Genomic DNA, 17,900 nt, shown 5'->3' on the forward strand with positions numbered 1-17,900 from the left:
ACAGCCAACCTGTAATTAGCTGTCCGGCCGTGGTTTGCAATGTACTTAAAGTCTCTTACTTGCTCGGCGTTCCGGCCACCGACTGTTTGCGCCTCAGAAGGATGTTGCCTCGGTCTAACAGCAGGACCCCTTCTGGTATTTCTCCTTTACTGTATTCCCGTTGTTTACTGGTTAGTTCTGCTCTGAGGAGTCTGCCAGGATCCCATCCCTGACAGGTCCTCTCACTAGCTCTTCCCAGCTACTTCTCCCTGTCTTCCTGTCCAACCCCCAGTTTTACCAGAGTTGTGAGGAGTGGCCTACTAGATAGGACCACCCCCCCTGGTGGCCGGAGTGTGAAGTGTGGTGTGAGTGTACCTGGTCAGAGAAACTCCTTTAGTGCAATCAGACGTACCACAGCTCCCCATAGTGGCGGAGCCACAGTACTGCAACAACCAGGACTCTGGGGTGCTGCATGGGCGGCTCTGAGAAAAACCTTTGGGGGGTGAGGACGGAGCAGAGAAGCATTAACCTCCGAAGCCGTAGAGAGTGCGGCCCTGGCGCTTGAGCGCGTACACCACGTCCATGGCGGTGACGGTCTTCCTCTTGGCGTGCTCGGTGTAGGTGACGGCGTCACGGATCACATTCTCCAGGAAGACTTTCAGGACGCCGCGAGTCTCCTCATAGATGAGGCCGGAGATGCGCTTGACGCCTCCCCTGCGAGCGAGACGGCGGATGGCAGGCTTGGTGATGCCCTGGATGTTATCCCGGAGCACCTTCCTGTGCCGCTTGGCGCCGCCCTTCCCGAGACCTTTTCCTCCTTTGCCGCAACCAGACTTCTTCTGCAGTGAGCAAAAACTAATGCGGGAGCCGCACGGACTCCTCCTTTATATGGAGGAAGAAAGGACCAGAGAGAGAACTGCAGAGATGACGCGCTTCCAGGGCGGGGCTTACAGAATCTACATTAGCCCCTCCCTTCCTCTGCTGATTGGCTGAACGCAGAACTGCTGGGAAGTTTGAATTTTCCACTCATTGTTCATTGTCTGCAATTATCTTTCCAGCTTGTATTATATGCAATTTCCTCCCCTTCTAACTGAAGGTATCCCGAATATTGTCATCACCGTTCCAGCCACCCCCAGAATTACCCAACCTCAGCGCAATGCAATGATTAACAATTGTTCATTTTCCGATGAAAGTCTTCCTCAAATGGAGATTTGGAAGGGTGAAAGAAGCAAGTGAAATTAGAATAGATATTTCATTATATCAACATCTGGTGATTAAATGTTCATTTATGTCATTACCTCATGTGCAAATCACTACCCGTAAAGACATTTTTTTATTCATTTTTTTATATATAATGTTATGCTTTAATGCAAAATTACAGCAATGTGACCTTAACTGTAAAGTGCAAATTATTAGGTGTTTTTTTGCTTTTTTTAATTGTTGGTCCACGACTTTCAGACCTTGTAATGCACCGTCACAGCTGTTGGACCTTGAAACGCACCACCTTTGCTGTCGGACCTCAAAATGCACCACTGCGGCTTCTGGACCTCGAAATGCACCGACGCTGCTGTTGGACCTCCAAACGCACCTCCATGTCTTTCAGATCTCGTACCGCACCGTCGCAACTGTCGGACCTTGAAACGCGTCTCCGCAGCAGTCGAACCTCAAAACACGCCGCCTCAGCTGCCAGACCTCAAAACACACCACCACTGCTGTTGGACCTCGAAACGCACCTGCTTGGCTGTCGGACCTTGAAACGCGCTGCCAGACAATGAAATATGCAGCCGCCGCTGCTAGACCTTGAAATGCAAGGCCGCGGTAGTCGGACTTCGAAACGCACCTCTGCCGCTGTTGGAAATATAATAAAGCACCCGTCCGCGGCTGTCGGACGTCAAAATGAGCCACCACCGCTGTCTGACCTCTAAACGCAACACCGCAGTTGTCGGACCTCAAAACACACCTCTGTGGTAGTGTTGAGCATTCCGATACAGCAAGTATCGGGTATCGGCCGATATTTGCGGTATCGGAATTCCGATACCGAGTTCCGATATTTTCAGTATATCGGATACCGGAATCGGCCATGGCTGTGGGACCTTGAAACACACTGCTGCGTTCACCTAACCTACGAAGCCGTAGAGAGTGCGGCACTGACACTTGAGCGTGTATACCACATCCATGGCGGTGACGGTCTTCCGCTTGGCGAGCTTGGTGTAGGTGACGGCGTCACGGATCACGTTCTGCAGGAACGAGAGATAGTCATGAGAGAGTCATGAGAAAGTCACGAGAGTCACAAAAGAGGCACTAGAAAGTCACGAGAGTATGAAGAAAGAGAGTCAGGAGAGTCATGAGAGAGGAACAAGAGAGTGTCACGAGACTGTCACACCACTCTATGTCCTGTACACACTGCTCTATATACTGTACACACTGCTCCCTATACTGTACACTGGTCTATACTGTACACACTGCTCTGTTGCCACTCAAACTGTGTAGTGTAATACAGTGGGCCTGATTTTTTTCTGCTGTCTCCCACACATAAAAAGGGAGATTAATATTGCCACTAAGTGCATCTGCGTCTGTTCTGTTTGGCGTATATCTGCCAGTCACTTTCCGCCACTTATACTGTGTAGTGTAATACAGTGGGCCTGAATTTTGCAGCAGTCTCCCACACATATAGAAAGGGAGATTTAAATTCACAACAAGTTTACATACACTTTCTACCTTGTTTTACAGTACTATATAACGGTTGTTAGTTTGGTTACATTTTCCCAAGAATGAGGAAGTCTGGTGGAAGAGGTCGTGGCCGTGGGCGGTCATTGCCAGCTGGTAATGATGGTGGTGGTGGTGGAGCAATTGGTGGTAGTGGGAAAAGCAAAATAGCACCTAAGGCTCAAGTTGTTGAGCCAGCGTCATCGTCTGGCTACACAAGGCTTCAAAGGCTCCCTTTTCTGGGAGTAGGTAAACAGCTTTTAAAGACGGAGCAGCAGGAAAAAGTTTTGGCTTTCCTTGCTGACTCAGCCTCTAGCTCTTTCGCCTCCTCCTCCGAAAGTTCCAAATGTAAAATCAGCGAGTCGTCAGTGGATGCTCCCGGTCAAGAACAAGTCGTTTCCTTGTGTCCTTCACCCAAAGCAAAAGTGAAGGATGCGTCAGGCGACGCTACAGTTTACTCCATGGAGCTCTTTACACATACCGTGCCAGGGTTAGAAAGGGAAATAGTTCACTGCCCATTACAAGATGAATCGGACATGGAGTGCACTGATGCACAGCCACAGCTAGATTATTATGCTGTTCCATTGACTCAGATCACAACATTGCCCTCACAGTGTACTGAGCCAGAATCTGACCCTGATGAGACTATGGTGCCCCGTCCCAAACGCTATAGCACCTTACACGGTGTCACAGAGGAAGGTGCACAGGACATTGAAGAGGAAGTGATAGATGACCCTGTTGTAGACCCTGATTGGCAGCCATTGGGGGAACAGGGTGCCACTGGCAGTAGCTCTGAAGCGGAGGAGGATGAGCCGCAGCAGGCATCAACATCGCAACAGCTTTCATCTGGCAGGCCCGTATCAGGCCAAAAACGTGTGTCAAAACCAAAAACAGTTTTAGGACAGCGTGGCCATCCGGTGACAGTAGCACAGCATGCAATGCCTGAAAAGGTATTCGATAGTAGGAAGAGTGCAGTGTGGCAATTTTTTAACCAAGATCCGAATGATCAGTGCAAAGTTATCTGTAAAAAATGCTCAAGGACCTTTAGCAGAGGGCAGAATGTAAAAAATTTAAATACAACGTGCATGCATAGACATTTAACCAGCATGCACTTGCAAGCCTGGACTAACTACCAAACGTCCTGTACAGTTGGTGCACCTGCTCAGAATGAAGGTAGTCAGCAAACTACATTGCTTCCCTCACTGTAAGCCCACCGGTTATGACACCACCAGTAACAAATTTGGAGGTATTGTCGCAAGGCCAAAGTAGTCAGGGAATCACAAGGTTCTTGGTTGGAAACACTGTAGGTAGGCCCACATCAAGAATACCATCACCAAGCCTCTCTCAATCTGCCATGTCCACCACCACCTCCGCTACTTCCACCATATGCAGCTCTCCAGTCCAGCTCAGCCTACAACAGACTCTTGATAGGAAAATAAAGTTCTCTTCCTCTCATCCGCGTACACAGGGTTTGAACGGCTACATTGCTTGACTAATCTCGTTAGAGATGATGCCCTACCGGTTGGTTGAAAGCGAAGCTTTCAAAGCCCTGATGGACTACGCTGTACCACGCTACGAGCTACCCAGTCAACACTTCTTTGCGAGAACAGCCATCCCAGCACTCCACGAACATGTCAAAGAACGCATTGTCCATGCACTGAGGCAATCGGTCAGCAGAAAGGCGCACCTCACAACTGATGCATGGACCAGTAGGCATGGCCAGGGACGTTACGTGTCCATCATGGCACACTGGGTTAATGTGGATGCAGGGTCCACAGGGGACAGCAATAGTGGCACAGTTCTGCCTAGCCCACGGTCTAGGAAACAGTTGGCTGTAGGCTTTTTCACCTCCTCCTCCTCCTCGTCCTCCTCCAGAAGCGAAAGCTCATCCACAGAGCTCAGTCGCACGAACACTTCATCCGCAGCTGCCAGTGTTGCACCCGTGGTGTCCCATTGTGGAACAGCTAGTGGTAAGCGTCAGCAGGCTGTGTTGGAAATGAAGTGTATGGGCGACAACAGACACACTGCGGAAGTTCTGGCCGAGTTCTTGCAGCAAGAAACTCATTCATGGCTGGGCAGTGTACATCTTGAGGCAGGCAAGGTAGTCAGTGATAACAGAAGGAATTTTATGGCTGCCATAGCCCTTTCCGAAATGAAACACATTCCTTGCCTGGCTCACACCTTGAACCTGGTGGTGCAGTGCTTCCTCAAGAATTACCCTGATTTACCAGCCCTGCTCCTTTGCTCCCCCATCCGCCGGTCGCCTGTACACTCCAGCCGTATGCAGAACCATCAGCGATTGCTGAATCTTCCCCAGCACAGCCTAATAATAGACGTTGCAACAAGGTGGAACTCCACACTGCACATGCTTTAGAGGATGTGCGAACAGAGGCGTGCTGTCATGTATTTGTGGGAGGATACACATACACGGGCAGGCACTTGGATGGCAGACATGGAGTTGTCTGGTGTGCAGTGGTCAAAGCTATAAGACCTCTGTCAAGTCCTTCAGTTTTGTGAGGAATGCACACGCCTGGTTAGTGCAGATGACGCCATCATAAGCATGAGCATCCCACTCTTGCGTCTGCTGATGCAAAGTTTGTCGCACATTAAGGAGCAGGCGTCTGCAGCCGAGGAGGAGGGAAGCCTTGATGACAGTCAGCCATTGTCTGCCCAGGGAACTCTCCTGGACGAGGTTGCGGACGAAGAGGAGGAGGATGATGGGGATGAATATTTATGGGAGGAGGAAGCTTCTCAGGGGGCAATAGAAACTGGTGGCGTTGCAAAGTCAGGTACAGGGTTTTTGCGGGAGACAACTGATGTTGATTTGCCAGAAAGTGCTCCGCAGCCCAGCACAAGCAGTGATTTGACACCTGGAATATTTGCCCACATGGCTGAGTATGCCTTGCTTATCCTAAACAGGGACCCCCGCATTATCAAAATGATGACCGATGACGATTACTGGTTGGCCTGCCTCCTGGATCCATGCTATAAAGGGAAATTGCAAAATATCATGCCACATGAGAACTTTGAGCAAATATTGGCTACCAAACAAGCAACTCTTGTAGACCGTTTGGTTCAGGCATTCCCAGCACACAGCGCCGGTGATGGTTCTCACACGAGCTGCAGGGGGCAACATGCAAGAGGTGTTAGAGGTGCACAAATCAGAAGTGGCGTTGGACAGAGGGGTTTTATGACCAGGTTGTGGAGTGATTTCGCAATGACCGCTGACTAGTGTTGAGCGATACCGTCCGATACTTGAAAGTATTGGTATCGGAAAGTATCGGCCGATACCGGCAAAGTATCGGATCTAATCCGTTACCGATACCCGATACCCATACAAGTCAATGGGACACCAAGTATCGGACGGTATCCTGTATGGTTCCCTGGGTCTGAAGGAGAGGAAACTCTCCTTCAGGCCCTGGGATCCATATCAATGTGTAAAATAAAGAATTAAAATAAAAAATAGGGATATACTCACCCTCCGATGCAGCCTGGACTTTACCGCCGTAACCGGGAGCCGTTGTACCTAAGAATGCGCGCTTGAAGGGCCTTAGATGAGGTCACTGCACTCTGATTGGTCCGTAGCGGTCGCGTGACCGCTACGCGACCAATCACAAAGCAGTGACGTCACCTAAGGTCTTTCAAGCGCTTGAAATACCTTAGAAGACGTCCACAGCTTCTGATTGGTCGCGTAGCGGTCGCGTGACCGCTACGCGACCAATCACAAAGCAGTGACATCTTCTAAGGTATTTCAAGCGCTTGAAAGACCTTAGGTGACGTCACTGCTTTGTGATTGGTCGCGTAGCGGTCACGCCTACTTGTTTGGTTGGGCCTACTAAAGGTGTCTGCCGCTGCTTGGTGTTCTCCTCCACTGAACACAGCTGAGCTTCAATTTTCAGGCTTTCAGCCTATATGAAATATGAAACTGCATTTGGCCTACTTGTTTGGTTGGGCCCTACTAATGGCTTCTGCTGCTCCTTGGTGTTCTCCTCCACTGAATATAGCTGAGCTTCAATCTTCAGGCTTTCGGCCTATAGGAAATTTTAAACTGCATTTGGCCTACTAGTTTGGTTGGACCCTACTAACGGTGTCTGCCGCTCCTTGCTTTTCTCCTCCACTGAACAAAGCTGAGCTTCAATCTTCAGGCTTTCGGCCTATAGGAAATTTTAAACTGCATTTGGCCTACTAGTTTGGTTGGGCCCTAGTAACGGTGTCTGGCGTTCCTTGCTTTTCTCCTCCACTGAACAAACCTAAGCTTCAATCTTCAGGCTTTCGGCCTATAGGAATTTGTAAACTGCATTTGGCCTACTAGTTTGGTTGGGCCCTACTAATGGTGTCTGCCGCTCCTTGCTTTTCTCCTCCACTGAACAAAGCTGAGCTTCAATCTTCAGGCTTTCGGCCTATAGGAAATTTTAAACTGCATTTGGCCTATTAGTTTGGTTGGGCCCTAGTAACGGTGTCTGGCGTTCCTTGCTTTTCTCCTCCACTGAACAAACCTGAGCTTCAATCTTCAGGCTTTTGGCCTATATCAGATATTAGCCTGCATTTGGCATACTTGTTTGGTTGGGCCTACTAACGGTGTCTGCCGCTGCTTCGTGTTCTCCACTGAACAAAGCAGTGCCGCCTGTTTACTCCTGTTACCAATTTTGAACTGCATTTAGCCTACTTTATTCTTTGGGCCTATACCTGTGTTTCCTCCTCATCCTGCCCATTGCCCAGCCAGTGCTAGATGAGTCTGCCGGTACATTGACCCAGACCACTACATTACCCTTGCACTCTACACAGCCAGAATCTGACCCTGCTGAAAGTCAGGTTCCACTTCCCGCATACTATACCACCTTACACGGGGACAAAGAGGAAGGTGCATATGAAAGTGCAGGTTCCTTCATGAGGTGGGGGGGGCATACTCATTGACGACGTCACTGGCACAGGGCCCCTCATAGTACGCAAAAGTGTCTCTGCCGGTGGGAGGCGCCCCCGCCCGTCAAACACACCGCCGTACTTTGAGGGGCCCTGTGCCAGTGCCAATGCGAACGAGTGGGCCCCCCCCCCCCCCCCGCTTGCTCAGGATCACAGCACTTGCAAAGTTTTAATACTTACCTCTCCCTGCCCCACCGCCGTGACATAGTCCGCATTTCCTGGGCCCACAAAAATCTTGAGCCAGCCCTACCCCCCTCCCAACAACTTTTGCCAAATGACCACCAATTTTCAATGCCTAACTAATATTATAAGGTAAATTAAGATTCACAAACTTAAGTGATAATAATTTATGTTTTTGACATTAAAATGGGCAGTGTAGGTGTTTTCCTGTTCTCCACTCACTGCCGACTTTGATTCCCCATTGACTTACATTGGGTTTCGTGTTTCGGTCGATCACCGACTTTTCGCGATAATCGGCCGATTTCACTCGAACCGAGTTTTGACAAAGTCTGGTTTCACGAAACCCGACTCCATCCTAAAAAATAAAAGTCGCTCAACCCTAGTTGTCTGCACTTACCAGCCGTGTGCATTCCTCAAAACACAGAAGGACTTGACAGAGGTCTTGTAGCTTCGACCACTGCACACCAGACAACTCCATGTCTGCTGTTATGATCCGGTGACTTTGGAGCCGCATGAACTTTCTCTGGAGTAGGTGGAAACTGTACTGACCGCAAAACCTGAACTAACACCGCAACTAGAAGTAGCCGTGGGGTGTGCCTAACAAACCCTTCCATTCCGTACACCTCGTACACACGGCTCCGCTCCGTACACCTCATACACACACGGCTCCACTCCGTACACCTCGTACACACACGGCTCCATTCTGTGCACCTCACACACACTGCTCCGCTAAATACACCTCGCACACACACCTTAATTGTGCCATGATTTGCTGTCTCATTATAGCACATGATGATAGTATCAGACTGTCACAGGGGCTTTGGCTTTGCCCATTTTTGCGTGGGGAAAAAAAGCAGCCACAATAGCGTCGTCACCCTCTCCTCCTCTGAAATGCACTGACTGGAGTGTCAGTGAGTCATCGATCTGTGAGCTCTGGAGGCAAACAGGGAGGCTGTGAGTGTGTCCATCCCTCCCTGCTCAGCCCCAGACTCATTCCACGCACGATTTATACTAGCAGGCATTGTCAGCAGTCCACACTGGTCTGCTGGCAACTGCTTACATTGCCGCCGGCACCCAGGCTCTGCTGTTACATACCTCAAACTAGAAGTGTCCCCTCTCTCTCCCTCTCTGAACAGTGACACTGGGAGACTCAGGAACATACAGGGGAAGGGGCGTGGCCTAACAAAAGGGGGCGTGGCGGAGTTTCTCCTGATCTGTGTCCGGGACCACAGCGTCCTGCGCTGGACAGCGGGGCACAGCATGAAATTCGGGACAATCCCGCACAATGAGGGACAGTTGGGAGCTATGTGTACGGAGTATGTATGTATGAAGCATGTATGGAGTATGTATGGAGTATGTCTGGAGTATGTACGGAGTATGTATGTATGGAGTATGTATGGAGTATGTATGGAGTATGTATGGAGTATGTATGGAGTATGTATGTATGAAGCATGTATGGAGTATGTATGGAGTATGTATGGAGTATGTATGTATGGAATATGTATGGAGTATGTATGTATGAAGCATGTATGGAGTATGTATGGAGTATGTATGTATGTATGAAGCATGTATGGAGTATGTATGGAATATGTATGGAGTATGTATGTATGAAGCATGTATGGAGTATGTATGGAGTATGTCTGGAGTATGTACGGAGTATGTATGTATGGAGTATGTATGAAGTATGTACGGAGTATGTATGTATGGAGTATGTACGGAGTATGTATGTACGGAGTATGTATGTATGGAGTATGTATGTATGGAGTATGTGTGGAGTATGTCTGGAGTATGTACGGAGTATGTATGTACGGAGTATGTATGTATGGAGTATGTATGTATGGAGTATGTATGGAGTATGTCTGGAGTATGTACGGAGTATGTATGTATGGAGTATGTACGGAGTATGTACGGAGTATGTATGGAGTATGTATGTATGAAGCATGTATGTATGAAGCATGTATGGAGTATGTATGGAGTATGTAGTATGTATGTATGAAGCATGTATGGAGTATGTATGGAGTATGTATGGAGTATGTCTGGAGTATGTACGGAGTATGTCTGGAGTATGTACGGAGTGTGTACGGAGTATGTACGGAGTATGTATGTATGGAGTATGTATGGAGTATGTATGGAGTATGTATGTATGAAGCATGTATGGAGTATGTATGGAGTATGTATGGAGTATGTATGTATGAAGCAGGTATGGAGTATGTATGGAATATGTATGGAGTATGTATGTATGAAGCATGTATGGAGTATGTATGGAGTATGTATGTATGAAGCATGTATGGAGTATGTATGGAATATGTATGGAGTATGTATGTATGAAGCATGTATGGAGTATGTATGGAGTATGTATGTATGAAGCATGTATGGAGTATGTATGGAATATGTATGGAGTATGTATGTATGAAGCATGTATGGAGTATGTATGGAATATGTATGGAGTATGTATGTATGAAGCATGTATGGAGTATGTATGGAGTATGTATGTATGAAGCATGTATGGAGTATGTACGGAGTATGTATGGAGTATGTACGGAGTATGTATGTATGGAGTATGTATGGAGTATGTACGGAGTATGTATGTGTGAAGCATGTATGGAGTATGTATGGAGTATGTATGTATGGAGTATGTACGGAGTATGTACGGAGTATGAATGGAGTATGTATGTATGAAGCATGTATGGAGTATGTAGCATGTATGTATGAAGCATGTATGGAGTATGTATGGAGTATGTATGTATGGAGTATGTATGGAGTATGTACGGAGTATGTATGTATGGAGTATGTATGGAGTATTGAACACAAGGAAACGGAGTAGAAATGTCCAAAGCCACATATTTATAAAAAACATTAAATCTGTATTTCTCATAAATTAGACTCAATATAAACAATTATAACACAATATTGTGTGCATTGTGCACTAAAAGGAGAGCAGCAGGAAGGAGACATGACAAAAACCAAGCACAGTCGGGGGAAACATGGGTCAATCTACGTCCCTTTCTAAATCAGCAGCAATGGAAAGACCCTGATAACATGTATAAGGACCAGCCGGTATCCCACACAGAAAGTAACCTAATTATATTGCTGAATATAGCAAAACAAGATATCAAGCTTACCCATTGCAGTCATACAGGTAGATTACCCCCTCCTTGCTTGGCGCCCCCGGACGCGCGTTTCACGTATTCGCTTTCTCAGCGGGGTATGTATGGAGTATGTATGTATGGAGTATGTATGGAGTATATATGGAGTATGTATGTATGGAGTATGTATGGAGTATATATGGAGTATGTATGTATGGAGTATGTATGGAGTATGTACGGAGTATGTACGGAGTATGTATGTATGGAGTATGTATGGAGTATGTATGTATGAAGCATGTATGGAGTATGTATGGAGTATGTATGGAGTATATACGGAGTATGTATGGAGTATGTATGGAGTATGTATGGAGTATATACGGAGTATGTATGGAGTATGTATGGAGTATGCATGTATGAAGCATGTATGGAGTATGTATGGAGTATGTATGGAGTATATACGGAGTATGTATGTATGGAGTATGTATGGAATATGTATGGAGTATGTATGGAGTATGTACGGAGTGTACGGAGTATGTATGTATGGAGTATGTATGGAGTATGTATGGAGTATGTATGGAGTATGTACGGAGTATGTATGTATGGAGTATGTATGGAGTATGTACGGAGTATGTATGTATGGAGTATGTATGGAGTATATATGGAGTATGTATGTATGGAGTATGTATGGAGTATGTATGGAGTATGTATGGAGTATATACGGAGTATGTATGGAGTATGTATGGAGTATGTACGGAGTATGTATGTATGGAGTATGTATGGAGTATGTATGGAGTATGTATGGAGTATATACGGAGTATGTATGGAGTATGTATGGAGTATGTACGGAGTATGTATGTATGGAGTATGTATGAAGCATGTATGGAGTATGTATGGAGTATGTATGGAGTATATACGGAGTATGTATGTATGGAGTATGTACGGAGTATGTACGGAGTATGTACGGAGTATGTATGTATGGAGTATGTATGGAGTATGTACGGAGTATGTATGGAGTATGTATGGAGTATGTATGGAGTATGTACGGAGTATGTATGTATGGAGTATGTATGGAGTATGTACGGAGTATGTACGGAGTATGTATGTATGGAGTATGTATGGAGTATGTATGGAGTATGTATGGAGTATGTATGGAGTATGTATGTATGGAGTATGTATGTATGGAGTATGTACGGAGTATGTATGGAGTATGTATGTATGAAGCATGTATGGAGTATGTATGGAATATGTATGTATGGAGTATGTATGGAGTATGTACGGAGTATGTACGGAGTATGTATGTATGGAGTATGTATGGAGTATGTATGGAGTATGTATGGAGCATGTATGGAGTATGTATGGAGTATGTATGTATGGAGTATGTATGTATGGAGTATGCACGGAGTATGTATGGAGTATGTATGGAGTATTTTTTTTTTCATTCAACACATTAGCCGGATGATGGGACTACTACTGTCCCATCATTGGCTAATGTGTCAATCACTGTCAGTGTAGCAGGCATAGCCCGATGGGACTTGTAGTCCCATCGGACGATGCTTGCACACACATAGAGACGGGGAGAGAATGCACGGAGGAGAGGAAGGAGAGCGACACGGGGAGAGAACGACACGGGGGGGGGGGGGGGGGGGGGGGCGGGGAGAGCAACAGGGAGGGGGGGCAGAGAATGCAGGGGGAGAGGAGGGAGAAGGACACGGGGAGAGAATGCAGGGAGGAGAGGAGGGAGAGCGACACGGGGGGGGGGGGGGGGGAGAGAATGCAGCTTACCAGGACTGTGTGTGAGGAGGCGGAGACATAGAAGCAAGCACCAGGGAGGGCAGCGTGTGAGGAGCCGAGGATGTCTGCTCAGAACGTGCAGTGCTTGGAGTACAGACAGGAGCAGGGGGATAAATCACTCGCACTCCCCACTCTCCGGCTCCAGTCAGCGTTTCTGTCCTGCAGCGATAGAGAGCAAGAGTATCTGGGCAGATAGCACTGGGCTATAGTAAAATGGCTGCTAGTCTCACCTACAGCAGTGAATTGTGCAGCCCACAGAGGCGTGCCCAGCTCACTGCTAACGCCTCTCTAATGTTAAAGATAGGGTCCGCGGCGGTCTATTATCTCCTATGTCCATGGGGTGCCGTATTCTGACACTGATAGTGACGTGCTACTGCTGTGAAACCAAGATGTCAGCCCCCGGTTCCTTCTTTCTACTGGTATAACACACAAAATCTGTTTTACATGCATTCAAATCTTGGTTATAACAGCATGTTATGCTACATTACATTCATTAATGAATGATCTACAAACGCGGTACCTTACCTTTAAGGGTGGCATGTGGTTCAGAGATCGACATATCTACGTCCCTGAGGTTGTCCGTCTGCAGATCCTCAAGTTGGTACATGACTCCAAGTTGGCTGGTCACAGGGGGGTACAGAAGACACAAGAGTTCCTGAGCCGATTCTTCTGGTGGCCAACTTGCCTGAAGGATACCAAGGACTATGTTCTCTCTTGCGAGGTATGTGCTCGTTACAAGACTCCTCATGTGGCACCTACGGGTCTTCTACAACCATTACCTGTTCCGACCCTCCCTTGGGGGTCTATATCAATGGACTTTATTGTGGAGCTGCCTACATCGGGGGGCATGAATACAATCATGGTGGTAGTTGATCGCCTGACTAAAGCTGCTCATTTTGTTCCGTGCACCGGCCTCCCCTCAGCCAAAGATACAGTGAACTTGGTTATACAGAATGTCTTTCGGTTGCATGGGGTTACGGATGAGATCATCTCTGACCGTGGAGTACAGTTCACTTTAAGATTCTGGAAGGGGTTTTGCTCTGCACTCAATATTAATGTCTGTCTCTCTTCCGCTTACCATCCCCAGACAAATGGTCAGACTGAGCGTACCAACCAGACGCTGGAACAATATCTCAGATGCTATGTCAGCCATCTCCAGGATGATTGGTTGGAGTTGCTGCCGTTAGCTGAATTTTCATATAACAATTCTCAGAGCGCCTCCACTAAATTTACACCTTTCTTTGCCAATCTGGGTTATCATCCATGTATCTTACCTAGGTCTCTAATTAATTCTCCGGTTCCGGCAGTGGAGGAAAGGCTGACTGCGATGAGACAGAATCTGGAGGTTCTGAAGGAATCCCTGACCACAGCTAAAGAACGTTATAAGAGATCGGCTGATAGATTCTGTAAACCTGCACCATGTTCAAGGTAGGAGATTCCGTGTGGTTAGCAACTAAGAATCTGAAGTTAAACGTTCCTTCACAAAATCTTGGACAGAAACACCCAGTTTTTCATGTATCTTTACTAAAGCCCGTATCTCCTAATACCTTCCAGGGACGTGTTGTGCTACCACCGCAGCCTGTGGTGATTGATGGGCAAGAACAATTTGTGGTGGAGGAAATCGTTGATTCCAGGATTCGCAGGAACCGGCTCCAATATCTGATAAGATGGCAGGGATATCCCCCTAAGGAAGACTCTTGGGAACCTGTGGAAAACATCAATGCCCAACAGAAGATTTCTTATTTTCATCAGAGATTCCCTGAGAAACCCGGTCCAGGATCATCCTGAGGCCGCTTCTAAGGAGGGAGTAATGTCAGGACTCTGAACATTTGTATTACCTTTTGTGCATTACTGCCCTTTTCCAAGATGGCATCTTTGTTCTCATGTGCACTGTGTCTTCCTGCTATAAAACTCCACCCCAGCCTTCAGTCTGTGCTAGAGTATTCTGCCTTGCATCCAGCTCCTGACTCTGGTGACTCCCTGGCTATATTCCTGCTCCTGTGAACCTGTGGGGTTATCTTGCTACTCTGCTCTGAGTTTCTGCTGCATACACCAGTTTCCAGTAATCCTCCTTCATCTGCTGCTCGTGTTTACTTCCATCTGCATTTGCTGGACATGTAAGCTGTTGCTGCTCTGCAAAAACCTGAGACTATTACCCAGGCCTCCCTGGTTGTGCTAAGATATTATTTGAACTGCCTTATAAGCATATCTATCTGTGTTTGGACTAAAACAAGGACTTATTCATGTCAAGTATCCTCAAGAATAATTGTGCTTCATAGACTTTCTGCGTGATTGCATTTTCCTCTGAAGTTTTCTATAGACTGCTAAGCTGTGTTTAATATTTACACCAAGTGTTGTGGACTTGAGTTTCTCTCTGCACCTCTTTGAATCACCGTGTGATAATATAGACTTTACCACTTATAAAACTGTGTCCTGTAGTTGTCTTGTTCCACGCAAAGAGTCTCCTGAGTTATCCCCTATAATTATTACAGGTCTACTGTCTGATTGGGATGTCCCATCATGGATATGAGTATTGCTTAGCGATGACCCCTTCAGAGAACAGATGGCGGAGGTGGCAGCCCGGGCCATCTGATGGGTCTGCATTTATGTATATGGATGCCCGAAGAGGATACATTCAGATCAAGGAGTCTGTTGTAAGATATTCTGAGGCTACGTTTTCCTTCCCTATTCGTAAAGCTAGCGCTGCCCTAGCTATCCCTGTACTCTGGATTACTTCTGATGGTGAAGTTGCTGGGGCCACATCCCTTGCTGATCTCCTAAATCAGCCCTTATCTGTCCCCTCCCCACCCAAGGAAATGGGGAGTTGTGGTGCATAATTATTCACAAACCAGACTAACAAGGGAAGACATACATGGATAAATGAAAACACCAATCATACAAATATGCACTCACAAACAACATAGGAGAATACCAAGAAGTAAAGGAAGGAAAACCAAATAGGAGAGGATGAGGATATGCACATAGACAAATCATCAGTCTTCTGAACAACACTCCAAACACCTCTACCAACAACCGACACCTCCAACAAATCAGGCAGTATGAAGCTGACACTGGCAATGCCTGTTTCAAGAGATGAGTATATATATATATATATATATATATATATATATATCGCATCAGGGAGTGGCCAACACAGAACAGCTGAGAGCATCACAGTAGGAATGCTCCAGAAGCATTCAACTGAACCGTTTAACCCCTGCACTGCTGGCAGAAACCTGCACTGTTTAATATGATGGTGTGTTGTGAATTCTGCTCTTGGGCTCCCTCCGGTGGTTGTAAGTGGTAGCGCTGCTGTCTCTGAATCACAGCATTTATCAGGTGTGTTCACTTTTTGCAATTTGGACTGGGCTATTGAGTCTTGCTTCACCCTTTAGTCAGTGCCAGTTGTCCATTGTTCCTGGAGGATTCACATCCCTGCCTGGTCTCTTCTGCTTGCAGTTCTTTTCAACAAAGATAAGTTCTGGCCTTGATTTTGCTGTCCACATGCTGTGGTCTTATTGTTCAATTCTTTTCTATGTTTTGTCTTGTCCAGCTTGGTCTGTATAAGGATTTTTTTAGCCAAGCTGGTATCTCTGGAGATGCAGATATACCCTCCATATCTTTAGTTAGCTGTGGAGATTCTGTATTTTTTGTGGTGGATATTTTCTAGTGTTTTAATACTGACCGCATAGTACTCTGTCCTATCCTTTCTATTTAGCTAGAAGTGGCCTCCTTTGCTAAATTCTCATTTCAGTCTGTGTATGTTTTTTCCCTCTCCTCTCACAGTCAATATTTGTGGGGGCTGCCTATCCTTTGGGAATTTTCTCTGAGGCAAGATAGTTTTCCCTTTTCTATCTCTAGGGGTAATTAGTCCTCCGGCTGTGTCGAGATGTCTAGGGAGCACTAGGTACATTCCACGGCTACTTCTAGTTGCGGTGTTAAGTTCAGGGTCTGCGGTTAGTACAGGTACCACCTTCTCCAGAGTACGTCCCATGCTGCTCTTAGGCCACTAGATCATAACAATAGTGTAGTGGTTCTAATCAGTGCAGAAGTACAAATGATGAAGCCTCTGCAAGAGCCACGTGATAGAAATTGCTAGCAAAGAAGAGGAGTGGCTCCCTGCGCTTACAGGACAGCGAGAGATGCCACTACCACTCCCAGCGGAGTTAGAATATGGGGTGGAAGACAATCTTCTCAGTGGAGTGTCCAAAGCCCTGGAAGTTCTGGAATCACTCCTGCAGGAAGAGCAGTGGAGAACTGAAAGTGCTAATGTTGTCGTCCCTCCTATCTAATACGCGCAGGACAGGTTCATGTGGGAACAAATGATGCAAAATGAATGTTCTCAACGTCTGCCAGAGATAGGTTCACGCCAAGGCTCCCCTTGCTCGCAGACTGGCAAACTTAAAGGGAGGAGAAATGCAAAAGGGTGTGCCGCTAAAGGATGCCATTCCTCTGCGTGATATGGCATTTGTGTCCATTGACTGCCACCTACTGCCCCATCAGAACCCTACGGAATTAACATGAAGAGGAAGAGTTTTGGGGAGGAAGAGTCTAGACAGGGCACTAGGGTTGAGCGAAACGGATCGTTCATTTTCATAAGTCGCCGACTTTTGGCAAAGTCGGCGTCTCATGAAACCGAGCCGATCCCTGTGTGGGGTCTGCCATGCGGTACGCGACTTTCGCGCCAAAGTCGTATTTCAATGACGCTAAAAGCGCCATTTCTCAGCCAATGAAGGTGGACGCAGAGTGTGGGCAGCGTGATGACATAGATCTCAGTCCCCACCATCTTAGAGAAGGGCATTGCAGTGATTGGCTTGCTTTCTGCGGCGTCACAGGGGCTATCAAGGGGCGTTCCCGCCGACCGCCATCTTACTGCTGCTGATCTGAGCGTAGGGAGAGGATGCTGCCGCTTCGTCAGAAGCAGGGATAGTGATAGGCAGGGTACATAAAGCTACAAACCGCTTGTGCTGTAGCGATTTCCACTGTCCAACACCACCTTTTGTTTGCAGGACAGTGGAAGCTACATTTTTTTTTCCTCAGCGCTGTCTCTCATTGGGCTGCCCTAGAAGGCTCCCTGACCCTGATAGCTGCGTTGCTGTGCCTGTGTGTACGCCGCTGTGTAAACCAACTGCTTTTTTCAAAGCACAAATCCTGTTTTTCCTTCCTTTCTGCACAGCTATCTTGTGTGTTTGTCCACACTTTTGTGTGGAGCAGTCCTCTTTACAGCTGCCTGCCATA

The 17,900-nt window shown here is 47.0% G+C and overlaps 1 protein-coding gene across 1 annotated transcript; it reads right to left on the reverse strand.

Annotated features, from left to right (window-relative positions):
* Positions 1-503: 503 nt before the first annotated feature.
* Positions 504-8,619, reverse strand: LOC143783336 (histone H4-like). The gene is made up of 3 exons (XM_077271738.1): positions 8,593-8,619; positions 2,106-2,216; positions 504-818 (listed from the first exon to the last, which is right to left on the reverse strand). The coding sequence occupies exons 1-3, from the start codon at positions 8,617-8,619 to the stop codon at positions 504-506; spliced, it is 453 nt and encodes a 150-aa protein (XP_077127853.1).
* Between the last annotated feature and the right edge of the window lie 9,281 nt (positions 8,620-17,900).

Source organism: Ranitomeya variabilis, chromosome 6 (assembly GCF_051348905.1).
Source record: "Ranitomeya variabilis isolate aRanVar5 chromosome 6, aRanVar5.hap1, whole genome shotgun sequence".
Lineage (NCBI taxonomy): Eukaryota > Metazoa > Chordata > Amphibia > Anura > Dendrobatidae > Ranitomeya > Ranitomeya variabilis.

What these genes read in the sequence shown, in the direction of transcription:
- LOC143783336 (XM_077271738.1), bottom strand. Translation starts at nt 8,619, where the DNA reads ATGGGCAAAGCCAAAGCCCCTGTGACA. An exon ending in AAGCCAAAGCCCCTGTGACA is followed by an intron (nt 2,217 to 8,592) that starts GTCTGATACTAT and finishes TCGTTCCTGCAG; the next exon opens with AACGTGATCCGTGACGCCGT. An exon ending in GCCGCACTCTCTACGGCTTC is followed by an intron (nt 819 to 2,105) that starts GTAGGTTAGGTG and finishes TGCTCACTGCAG; the next exon opens with AAGAAGTCTGGTTGCGGCAA.